This window comes from Hyla sarda, chromosome 1 (genome assembly GCF_029499605.1).
Source record: "Hyla sarda isolate aHylSar1 chromosome 1, aHylSar1.hap1, whole genome shotgun sequence".
Taxonomy (NCBI): domain Eukaryota; kingdom Metazoa; phylum Chordata; class Amphibia; order Anura; family Hylidae; genus Hyla; species Hyla sarda.
The window spans coordinates 534,444,389-534,457,824 of record NC_079189.1 but is presented as its reverse complement, the minus strand read 5'-3'; the positions used below and the strand labels follow the sequence as shown (position 1 = coordinate 534,457,824).

General features: G+C 40.7%; 1 protein-coding gene across 1 annotated transcript in view; it reads right to left on the bottom strand.

Moving 5' to 3' along the window:
• Nucleotides 1–635: 635 nt before the first annotated feature.
• Nucleotides 636–13,436, bottom strand: part of LOC130291537 (proteinase-activated receptor 1-like) — a 37,579-nt gene continuing 24,778 nt past the window's right edge. Inside the window, exon 2 of the mRNA XM_056540402.1 lies at nucleotides 636–6,095. Coding sequence (XP_056396377.1) covers nucleotides 4,915–6,095 — 1,181 coding nt within the window. The 3' untranslated portion in view covers nucleotides 636–4,914. The remainder of the gene's footprint in view (nucleotides 6,096–13,436) is intronic.

Below are 13,436 nucleotides of genomic sequence, written 5' to 3'. Positions count from 1 at the left end.
ATTTTTTATTAACCAGTAGTCCTATGCGCTTTCTTACCACTTAAAGGGGTACTCCGGTGGAAAACCTTTTTTTTTTTTTTAATCAACTGGTGCCAGAAAGTTAAACAGATTTGTAAATTACTTCTATTATACAATCTTAATCCTTTAAGTACTTATTAGCTGCTGAATTTTACAGAGGAAATTATTTTGTTTTTGGAACACAGTGCTCTCTGCTGACATCATGAGCACAGTGCTCTCTGCTGAAATCTCTGTCCATTTTAAGAACTGCCATGAGTAGGGGAAAATTCCCATAGCAAGCATATGCTGCTCTGGACAGTTCCTGAAATGGACAGAGATGTCAGCCGAGAGCACTGTGCTTGTGATGTCAGCAGAGAGCACTGTGTTTCAAAAAGAAAAAAAAATTCTCTGTAGTATTCAGTAGCTAATAAGTTCTGGAAGGATTAAGATTTTTTAATTGAAGTAATTTACAAATCTGTTTAACTTTCTGGCACCAGTTGATAAAAAAAAAAAGATTTTCACCGGAGTACCCCTTTAATACTTCAGACTAATTTGCATTTTTAAACACATTGTATAGTGTCATATCTGTGATTTGTGTTTGCACTATAAAGTTGAATTTTTGGATGACCATTCCACAGTGTTTGTAGTGCATCTGTAATCTGTCTTGGACTTTATTCACAGGCAGGTCATTGCTTTCCCGTCATAGTTATAAGCATGTTAACGCCTCAAAAACATTCTTTCTGGATAAACAACTTTGTTTACACAAGGATTCAGTGATCATAAGCATTTATTAAATAAATCAATACAAAACATTTAGAATACATATTTACATATATTTAGGTAGATATGTGCAAACATAAAGCATTCATAACACTGAACACAAAGCTACCTCAAACTTAAGAAATAAGTACAGTGAATTCCATATAATGCCTGCATTGTTCTAGGGCACGTTGGTCAACGTTTGTGCAATCTGTTTCAGAATGTCCTGCCAGCCAAGTAGCTACAGTGCGGACATGGCCTATTTTTATGTAATGTTTAATTTCTGCTACACCTACAAACACTGCACACTATAGAGACCGGCTCTGTAGTGTATAAAAAGACAATAATATAAATAACATACAAATAGAAACTGGTCCAAACCATACAGATGGGTTCATTGGCTTCCTATGAAAGTAGCCCAAGTGTTTGTGGAAAAAGAGACTGAGATTATGAGACTTATCGAGTAAGAGCCTGATAACTGGCTGCATATACGCAATTTAAAACACCACTATACCATATGTAGATATTCCAATATAGGCCTCTTAGAGTGCTGCATTGCTTTCATGAATCAGAAGAGTTTTTTGTATCCCACCTCCACATTAGCCATTAATCTAATGTGGCTGGTCTCCAAACCTACTTGATGGTAACCAAGTCTTACACCAATGAGTACTGATAAGGCGGAAAAGCGGTAAAATGATTTTAAAGTTTAGCTTTTTTTATTCTTTCCCCAAGAGATTTCTGAAGTGTACCCGAGTGTTCAGACCATGACCAATCGCTAGAACTTGCAGGGAGAAGAGTGAGCATGGGTTTGTCTTGGTCTCAGTACACATGACCAAGACAAACTGATAGACTTGCATTGAAGGTTTGTCTCAGTCACATGGCACAGAGCAAAGTGTGAACGCTTAAAGGGATACTCCACTGCCCCTGCATTCGGAACATTTAGTTCCGAATGCTGGGTGTGGGCTGCGGGGTCGTGACGTCATGGTCACGCCCCCTTAATGCAAGTCTATGGGAGGGGGCTTACACACCCTCCCATAAACTTACAATGAGGGGGCGTGGCATGATGTCACAAGGGGGCATAGCCGTGACGTCACGAGCCTGCACCCAGCTTTCGGAACTAACTGTTTTGAACGCTGGGGCAGTGGAGTACCCCTTTAATGCAGAATTCTTCTGGCTTCTTTTTCTGATTGGTATGGGGTCTGAACACTCAGACCACAACCGATCAAAACTTGTGACATGTCTAGGACAGTGCCCATTTAATAGTAACATAGTTCATAAGGTCAAAAAAAGACCAGAGTTCCTCAAGTTCAACCTATAACCCTAATGAGTCCCTATTGAGTTGATCCAGAGGAAGGCAAAAAAAACTCATACTAGAGGTAAAAATTCCTTCCCGACTACAAATATGGCAGTCAGAATAAATCCCTGGATCAATGTTCTGCCCCTATAAATCTAGCATACATAACCAGCAATGTTATTATTCTCCAAAAATGCATCCAGATCCCTTTTGAACTCTTTTACAGAGTTCACCATGACCACCTCCTCTGGCACAGAGTTCCATAGTCTCACTGCTCTTACAGTAAAGAACCCCCATCTGTGCCCATGTAGAAACCTTCTTTCTGCTACACGTAGATGATGCCCCCTTGTTAAAGATAGAGTCCTGGGAATAAATAGATCATGGGAGAGATCTCTGTACTGTCCTCTGATATATCTATACATAGTTATTAGGTCGCCCCATAGCCTTCTTTTTCTAAACTAAATAACCCCAATTCTGATAATCTTTCTAGGTACTGTAGTCCTCCCATTCCCCGTATTACCCTGGTTGCCCGTCTTTGAACCCTCTCCACTATATCTTTCTTGTACACTGGTGCCCAGTACTGTACACAGTATTCTATGTGTGGTCTGACTAGTGATTTGTACAGCGGTAGAATTATTTCCTTGTCGTGGACATCTATGCCCCTATTGATGCACCCCATGATTTTATTTGCCTTGGCAGCAGCTGCCCGACACTGGTCACTACAGCTAAATTTATATTTAGCCGATAGGGCTAGGGGGATAAAATTAACCATACCTTTAGTTTTGTCAATCACGGTTTGTAAAGTTATAAAAGTGTACTTTTTGTTGCAGCCGAAGAGTCACACTAGTAGTGCTGGGCTGAAGCAGCACCTCCCCCCTCCCCTGTGATGTAAAGTACTCTGTTCTCTTCTTACCCAACCAGACATAAATACCCCCACGGTTTACCCCTGTGCTGTATTTCAAGGTCTTCTGCTTCCATGGATCTGCTTAGTAAATAGTGGAAGCTGGTGCTATCCCAACGTGACGACCTTCACAGTTTTGTGCCGTTCTGTGACAGAATACGCCAAATATTCAGCCAGGGCAGATAGATGAGGTTAAATCATGTGAATGAGGCAATCTTGAGTCCTATGGACAGAGACAACGCTGGAGTTCACTGTTTACTTAGATGGTCCATCGGCAGCATAGCACAGCCCTTGATATGCCACGTAGGCAATATGGTGATTTATGATTTAAGTCTGACTAGAAAGTGGCCAACCCCCTTGATTTATATGCTAGCATATGTATACACATCTTATAGACATTCAGACCAAGTATGCTTCACACAATAATATTATGACAACATAATCATGACAGATCACATGGCTAGAATAATATCAACATCAGGTCAATGTATATCAACGATAAAAGGAAAATGTCAAGTAAATAGTTAATTATCAATTAAAAGCTTACTAACTTGACATAAGGAATTATCTGATCAGGAACAGGTAAACAAAAAGAAGTCTAAAACCTTAAATATATGGCTAGAAAGCAAAGAAGAAGAACCTAGAGAAATCATGAGGACCTCTACTGTTTTTACATGTTAATTTTACATGAGGAAAAATGGGCATCTAGTCTATTTGCCAGTAATAATTCATATGGCACCAAACCTAATGCAGGAATTCTAAGACTAAAAGTTGCCATACATGCGATAAATGGTGGTCTAAACAAGGATTTGGCCAGCAGCTATCTCTCTCAATCCTACTAAACCATAAATGCTCGACTTCTATGCTCGACTGAGTTTTTATGTGCTCTGCGGCTGAAGGAGGGGAAAACCGTGTGCTCCCGTACCCCAGCCAGACTGGCGCTGAAATCCATTGACTTTAATCAGCCGATTGTCCCCGTTTGACTCCGGTTGGCTCATTTATGCCCCGTATGCGGTTTTGTGAATGGACCTAAAACCGTAGTATACTACGGTTTTATGTCCGGTCAGAAAACCGGATACGGGTCGAAAATGAGCCGACTGGAGTCAAAGGGTGACTCCAGTCGGCTCATTAAAGTCAATGGATTTCAGCACCGGTCCGGCTGGGGTACGAGAGCGCATAGTTTATTCCTCCCCCAACCGGATACGACAGCCGTAGGCTGAAAACGTAGTGTGAAAGCACCCTTACACAGGATAATATTTATCTATTCCACCATTAATCGGCCTTAAAGACATTATAGTCAATAAACATTTGCTGTACAAATAATGATATCATTCCCTGTAAGCAATACGCCCACTGTCCTGACAATACCAACTTATCTTTTACAGGATTGCCAAACCTGAAGTACAAGTTGCCTTACAGAAACACAGTAGGCTAAAACTTTTCAAATGTACAGTTCTATACATGGCACCATTGCTTCAAAGACCACCATCAAATGCTATTTTTACACAGCAACACCCACACTAAACAGTTTTCTATGGAAACTATTCTTTATTTTCTCAAATAATTTCTACTTGTGACAAAGATCTTAAAAGATATTGTCTGAAATTGCAAAGTCCTATCTTGCTCTAAATAATAGGATTGAATTCACAAGATACTATCAAAATGCAAAAAGAAAAAAAATAAAGGAACTTAACTTGCTTTACCAGATACTGTCAAAAACTGAAAAAGCTCTATATATACGAGTGGAATTTTGTGAAGGTGTAGATTATACTTTTTTACATACAACTTACATTTTGATAGAATCATTAGCTCCTTGATAGATGACCCCATACATATGAGCATGGTGCTGGAAAAAAAAGACTGTTCTGCAAGGAAAAGCCCAAGCAGTACAATCATAATGACACAGTAAAGCGTAAACTGTGCTTTAAAAGATATTGAAGCCTCTAGATGGGACATGTAATGTCTAGGTTAACAGCTTCCGGTATATGCTGTTCTTGACCGATGTGATACCGGTCTCGTTTTTGCTAGCAGAACTCATTAAATGAGCGCTACTGCTTATGGGTTCATCTGCTTTCTTACAGCATAACAGTCTATACAAGTACCTCTGACACTGTGAGGATGCATAATAATAGATCAGAGGGTCAAGACAACAACTAATGCTACTGAAACAGGCACAGAGTATATAGGCAAAATACAAAGACTCATTAGCCCCATGATAGAAATACAAGTAATGAACCAGAAAAATACAATTTGTTGGTCCAAAGCACATAATAAAAACACAAAGCACAATAACAGCCAAGACCAAGGCTCGGGTCTTCTTACATGAGTTCTCAATGCCAGAACTGCTCAAACAACGAATGATAAAAACATAGGAGATGGTCGTAATAATCAAAGGAAAGAAGAAGAAGAGCAAGATAAAAGTGGAGAAATAGTAGAGGTAAAATGTCTTAAGATCCTTAAGGTCTAGTACATCATGGCAGGTTGTGATTTCCAGTGAGGCAATGTGTTGAGTTTGCTCGCTCAAGAAGAGCGGCACAACACTAGCAATAGATATGATCCAGATCAAGGAACAGACCAGCCAGGCCCGACTCATTGTACGCCAGGATAGGGAATGCATCGGGTAGACCACAGCCAGGAACCTGTCCACACTGATGCTGGTCATGAGTAGAATGGAGCAGTACATGTTACAGTAAAATGCTGCAGTGACAAATCTGCACATTCCAGATCCAAAGAGCCAGTCATTTCCAGAGAAGCGATAAATTATGTTAAAAGGAAGCACACTGACAAAAAGAACATCAGCGGCGGCCAGGTTCAGCATGTACACCACCGCCGGTTTTTTGACTTTCATCTTAAATAGGAATATGATGATGGCAATAACATTTAGTGGGAGAGCTACAATGAATACCAGAGTGTACACCGATGGTACAATCCTGGTCAACCACTGGTCACTAAGATAGTGTTCAGCCTGAGTAGTGATATTCTTCTTAATTTCTGTTATCACGCTTCGGCTGCGAAAGTTTGGCATATTTGGCTCATATCCTGATTCTTCACCAGAGGCATCAATTGCATCATCAGGAAAGTCTTCAAAATCGTCAACAGGAACACTATAAAATGTTTTTAGGGTCAAATTTTCTTTGTCATTACCTGAAATGAAATACAAAAAATATGAAATTGTGTTTTTTTACCTTTCAGTGCTGTTTTTCCTCAAATAATTTTAAAAGATCCTATTGTCTTAAATCATAGTAAATTAATAGTAAAATTCCAAGCTAGCACAAAAAAGTTATTGATCCTTAATTTTTTTTAAATAAACATAAAAACTGTACAATATTCAGTATTAATGACTTCAACTCATTTATAAAAATATTTTTGTATTTGCACCCTTTTTGCATCTGCAGCTTGCATGTGTTGCAATACAAAGCAAACTGCTCAATACTATTTGATCATTTAAAAGCATTACTGACATGAAAAACTACTTTTTACATGTCGCTCAGATATGTCAATGGTTGTTGATCATGTAAGTCATTAGCTAAGCACGTGGGTGGCATTGTGCTCCCCTTTTCTGCCAGCCTGGAGATCCCACCTTTTGTCTGCATTGAAGTCTAGTAGAGAAAATGTTGGTTATCTCAGTCAGCCAAGGAATGGACCGCCTGCTTCACCAGTTAATAATTCTAGAGCGCAGCGAGTCTCAGAAAACCACTTTTGCCATGTCTCAGCAACATGTCAAAAGTTAATATTCATTCCCCAGGGAGATGTCCACTTCCAATTTTTACGAAACAAATATGATCTCCCACAAAGGACTTTTATAAAAGCTTACAGCTTTGGAGTTTACTGACTACCGATTTCCAGTAAAGCATTAAATTCCTTTATCCGTGCTGTCCTTTTTCCAGAAGAAGGCCCCTCATAAGAAGGGCATTACCCTTTTCTACAATCTTTTAAATGATAAATCAAATCCTAGGAAACTCTCCTTGATGGGGAAATGGGAGAAAGATCTAAAAACCACATTTACCACTGCGCAATGGCCTTACACACCTCCAGGAAGCTATTCCGCTCTACCAACCACCAAGAAGCCATAGCTAAATCTATATACCGCTGATATAACACACACTCTAGATTACGTCTTCTCGACCCTGAATATTCTAATCTATGCTGGCATAAATGTGGACATGTGCGTACACTGCTTCATACGTTATGGGACTGCCCTAATCTCCAACCATTGTGGAACCATGTGTTCTCATGCTTATAAGGAGATTGGTGGGCCCCGGGTTCCTACTGTCACATTATTACTGATTAACCTTGACCAGCTGCCACCGCAGGTACCCACTCCAGTTGCCTATATTTTAATGGCTACTAAGCTTTTGATCACCAGGAAGTGGAAGACAGTAGAAGTTCCAACCTTGATTGAAGTAATTAACTTGGTTAATATCTCCTGTGGATACGAGGGGATGTATTCCATGGTTCATGCTCAGCACAGCAAATATCTTACCCAGTGGAGTGTGTGGCTCTCCAGCACTGTTTGCCCATCATTAGAACATGGGTAGAACTTCTACCACCCCGAATGCTGTCTTACATCTAAACTGTAGCCTTCTACTCTCATTTTGCTCTGGCAGGGAAGATCCAAATTTTGCTGATATAAGCAGCCATATCTGTTACTTGGTACTGAAGGGTATCTTTGTGTTCATGTGAATCAAATTTCTGTTTGTTCTACTATTCTGTTGCTCTATATTGCTTGCCGCCCAACAGCTGGCGGAATTCTATTCTGATTTACTGTTTTTAATGTTGTTTTCACAATGTGGAATATGACATGACATGTTATTCCTTGAATGTATATGTATACTGTTGCTCTATATTCTTTAAAATAAAAACTATTTGAAATTAAAAAAAAATAATAATATTCATCACAGTAATGCTTTAAGCCCCATTTAAAGGGGTACTCCGGTGAAAACCTTTTTTCTTTTAAATCAACTGGTGCCAGAAAGTTAAACATATTTGTAAATTAATCTATTAAAAAATCTTAATCCTTCCAGTACTTATTAGCTGCTGAATGCTACAGAGGAAATTCCTTTCTTTTTGGAACACAGATGACATCACGAGCACAGTGCTCTCTGCTGACATCTCTGTCCATTTTAGCAACCGTGCATAGCAGATATATGCTAAGGGCAGCATGGTGGCTCAGTGGTTAGCACTGCTGCCTTGCAGTGCTGGGGCCTTGGGTTCAGATCCCACTAAGGACAACAATAAATAAAGAGTTATTATTATTATTATTATTATGACGTCAGCAAAGAGCACTGTGCTCGTGATGTCATCAGAGAGAATTCCAAAAAGAAAAGAATTTCCTCTGTAGTATTCAGCAGCTAATAAGTACAGGAAGGATTAAGATTTTTTAATAGAAGTAATTTACAAATCTGTTTAACTTTCTGGCACCAGTTGATTTAAAAGAAAACATTTTTTCACCGGAGTACCCCTTTAAGCTAAGTTCAAGTCACATCTAATTGATATTTAGAATTTAGCTTAAATGTTTTTTCCACAAAACTAAAGTTTTTTTAAATTAATGCATTGTACTTATTCTGGTAAAAATTTTCATTTAGTTTCTCATCAGCAGCCTGCCCCTTTACATACACTGTAGGCTGCTCTGTCCCATTCACATTGAAATCCATCACACCGGCTGTCTAATAGATTTGGACCACTGCAGGTAAAAAATAAGTGGACCTTCAGAAAGATTTCCCTTTGAATAGGACACAGTGGTTAGCAGTGTGTATGAAGACGTGCAAGCCCTGGGAGGGAGATGGAAAAAATGTTCCTCTGACATATACAGAGGGACTTGTTTTTGTGTATAAGGCTGCAATCACATATGCAGTTTTTGTATAAGGTCCCCCCACCCCGCCCCAGCAAAACACAGCATTGAATAAAAAGAAAAGTGAACAATCAGTCGGTAAAGGGGTATTCCATGAAAAAACTTTTTTTTATATATCAACTGGCTCCAGAAAGTTAAACAGATTTGTAAATTACTTCTATGCTGAAGTTGAGTTGTTGTTTTCTGTCTGGCAACAGTGTGCAGTTCCCGAGACAAGCAGAGATGTCAGCAGAGAGCAGAGTAGAAGAGGTTTGCTATGGGGATTTGCTTCTAAACTGGGTGGTTCCCGAGACACGTGTCATCAGAGAGCACTTAGACAGAAAATAACAGCTCAACTTCAGCAGCTCATAAGTACTGAAAGGATTAAGATTTTTTAATACAAGTAATTTACAAATCTGTTTAACTTTCTGGAGCCAGTTGATATATAAAAAAAAGATTTTTTACTGGATAACCCCTTTAAAGCATGCATGAATCCTGTAGAGGTGAAAAAGTTGTCACTAAACTGTCTGCTTATCTTCCCAAGAATAAAAGGATTTGGAATGAAAGCTTACATACCAAACCAGGGACTCTCTCGAGGGACAGTAAGGCGGCCCCATACAATTTAGTGGTTAAGCAGCATAACAGAGCTGACTGAGATGACTGTCGCTGTCCTGACGAGCTCACACAACAGGAAACATATCATTTGAGTTTTTTCACAGTTAATTTTTTTTGTGTGCACTGTGATAATGATTTTCAATATTTACATTTTTACTATAAAGGTAAAACAATCTCTAAATAATTTTTGTAAAAACAAATAAATTGTGCATATTCAAATTGTATGCATTTCTTAAAGGGTACCTATAAAGTTGTAGCGATTTAAACTTACTATCTATGAAATTGTGGTCTTTGAAATTGCCAGAACTCCCATGGGAGTTTAAACATGTATTCTGCCGTTTCAACATTATAGTTATCCTTTAAAGGGGTACTCCGCCCCTAGACATCTTATCCCCTATACAAAGGATTGGGGATAAGATGTCTGATTGCGAGGGTCCACCGTTGGGACCCCCTGCGATCTCCCTGCAGCATCTTATCCTCTATCTTTTAGATTGGGGAAAAGATTTCTAGGGGAGGAGTACCCCTTTAAAGGTCAAGGGCCCATGAACACTAAGGATTTTTCACCCTGGAAAAAATTTGGATTAGAAATAAAAAATTTAAATTGGAACTTTGAATTGCAGGGGTTAATTTCCGCAGCAAGTTCAGAGCAAACTTTACACAGATTCCTAGCAGCATGTATGCGCTAATGGAATTCAGTAAGAACATTCCTTGCAGGATTTCCGTAGTGTGCATGGGACCCAAGACTTTCTTTTAATCATAAGCTATGTCTGTTACAGATAACCAATATCTGCAGGCTTCCTGGAATAAAGCAGTTTAAGGAAGAGGTCTACTTAAGGAAATTACACATTATTATTTACTTTTAAGATAAAATCAGACCCTTTTATTTACCATATATAGCTGGAAAGTGTTCACACATGCAGCAGTAAAGAAAGCTGTAAAGAATTCTGACCTACAATATGCCACTGAAATAGTTACCACATACTTAATGAAAGAACCTTGTCCTCATAATAGGAGCAGGTCATGAAACTACTTAGGGTGGCACACCTAGATCCATTTTATTGCATTATATACATGTATCACAACTCCTGTTCGTGCTAAAGAACAGGAAGCATTATAAGGAGGAACTTCAAGGTAAACTACAAAACCTACAACAAATCACACATTCTAGTACACAACGGGGGACATTTATCAAGGTATTTAGAGCCTTTTTTTTGCTTACAAAAATCGTAAATTTTGTAGGTAAGAAAAAAGTTACAAACAGCCTTACCTAAACAAATTTCAGTTTCACTTTGCAGTGGTCAGGAATTTATGATGTGCGAAAGTCGCATGTAGGCAAAAAAAAAGACGCAAACTCCCTTCAAAAAGTCGCAAGTCTGGAGTACAAAACTCCGGTAAGAGAGCAAATTTAAAAAGTCGCCGCCGCTCATCTCCCCCTGTTGCCGCTCCTCTCTCCCCCCCTCCCCCGCCGCTCATCTCCCCCTCGCAGCAAGGGAGAGATGAGCGGCGGCGGAGGAGAGATGAGCGGCGGCGGCAGGGGAGAGATCAGTGGCAGCGGCAGGGGAGAGATGGGCGGCGGGGGACAGATGTGCGGCGGCAGAGGAGAGACGAGCAGCGGCAGCGAGATGGGTGGTGGGGGAGATATGAGTGGTGGCAGCAGGGAACAGAAGAGCGGCGGCGGCGGGGGACAGATGAGCGGCAGGGGCAGCGGGGTCGGCAGGCTCCCAGAAATATGAAACTACAGTGTTGTGATTGGCAGGTCGGTCTCGGCCAATCACAGCCCAGGCCGGGAAATATGAAATTACAGTATAGTTCCATATATCTGGGAGACGGCCGGCTCCGCTACTCGGCCAAACTCCCGCCCACAAATACAAGAGTTGTAATTCTGTAACATCTCAGGTAGCCGGTGGGTGGGAGATGTGGAGAGCGGAGGGGGGACATGAGCGGAGGGGGGGGAGAGTGGCAGTGGACCTGAGTGGGGTGGGGGGGGGGGGGGGGGGGGGCGGGGCAGCAGAGCCAGCTCCCAGAAATGCTAAATTAACACTGTAATTTCATATTTCCCGGGCGGTGCCGTGATTGTCCAAGACCAACCAGCCAATCACGGCATCGCCCGGGAAATATAAAATTTGTTGTAGTCTTGCAACAGCTAGCGGGCGGGTTGTAGGTGCGGGTGCGTGGCCGTTGAGCGGCTGGTGCCTCCAGCTGTTGCTAAACTGCAACTCCCTTGACGGGAGTTGTAGTTTAGGAACGGGATGCCTCCTACTAAACTACAACTCCCATGACGGGAGTTGTAGTTTAGGAATGGGGTGCCTACAGCTGTTGCTAAACTACAACTCCCATGACGGGAGTTGTAGTTGAGAAACAGCGAGACTCCAGCTGTTGCTAAATTACAAGTAATATCAAGTGATGGGAGTTGTGGTTTAGCAATAGCTGGAGGCTCCCTGTTTGGAAACTCTGGTTTATGGGTGTTATCCTTAAGGGAGGGCACCATAAATGTACTAACCAATTTTCCGTGTTTTTTCCCTCTCATTTCTGATCCGTGTATGCTGAGGACTCGGTGGACAGCGTTGATGACCAGCATTTCTTTTTGTTTAAAATTAATAAAATGGTTAACGAGGGCTTGTGGGGAAGCGTTTTTGGGATTAAAAGTTTTTAAAAGTGTTGTTTTTTTTAAATTTACTTCACAGACTTAGTAGTGGAAGCTGTCTGATAGACACACAAACAGCATTAGACACAAAAACAGCTAGCGTTAACCCCCAATTATTACCCCGGTACCCACTGCCACACAGGTGTCGGGAAGATCTGGTACCAACAGGCCCGGGAGCGTCAAAAATAGCGCTTCTGGGCCTAGTAACAGGCTGGCATTATTTAGGCTGGGGAGGGCCAGTAACAATGGACCTCGCCCACTTTGGAAATGTCAGGCTGTTGCTGCTTGGTTGGTATTTGGCTGAGAATAAAAATATGCGTTTTTTTTATTATTATTTATGCAAAATATGTGTGGGGGTTCCCCATATTTTCATTCTCAGCCAGATACCAACCAAGCAGAAACAGCCTGACATTACCAGGGTGGGGGAGGACCATTGTTACTGGCCCTCCCCAGCCTAATTAATCCCAGCATGTTACCGCCTAAGCTGAGGAGCGTCATTGTTGATGCTCCGAGCCTGTTGGTACCGGCTCTTCCCAGTACCCCTGTGGCGGTGGGTACCGGGGTAATAATTGGGGGTTAGTGCTAGCTGTTTTTGTGGCTAGCGCCAAGTCCTGGCTTAGTAATGGATTTTGTCTATAAGACAGCTTCTACTACTAAGCTAACTAAAAAAAACAACACTTTTTAAAAAACTTTTATTCCCAAAAATACTCCCCCACAAGCCCTCGTTAACCACTTTATTAAAATTAAAAACGCTGGTCATCGACATCTACCGAATCCGAAGAAGTCCTCTGCATACACAGATCTGAAGTTATATGGAAAAAAAAAACACAGAAAATTGGTTAGTACATTTATGGTGCCATCCCTTAGGGAAAACGCTCATAAACCAGCGTTTACAAACAGGGAGCCTCCAGTTGTTGCTAAACTACAACCCTCATCATCTCCAGACAGCCTTCGGCTGTCTGGGAAAGATCTAAATTGTAATTTAGCAACAGCTGGAGTCTCGCTGTTTCTAAACTACAACTCCTGTGATTAAAAAATTATCCCTCACACATCCCCGTATACAGAAAAATAAAAGATAGAGGGGTCAGAAGAGGACAATTTTGAAAGTGCTAATTTTAATATAAATAGCTGTTGTTTTTTGACGGAAGGAAAATATTTAGCATTATGTATTTTTCCTTCTGCTATTCTCCACGGGTTCCCCCATGGACGTCACATGCAGTGTAAAAGAAGCCTAAGTTTGATATAATTTCAACTGTATGGACATATAGAATACATAGAATGTGTCATGTTTACCGAAAAGTGTACTGAGTGGAAATGGAAGGTCCCAAAATTTACAAAATGGCGTTTTTTTTTCTTTAATTTTTGTCCCAATAATAATTTTTTTTGTTTTGTTTCG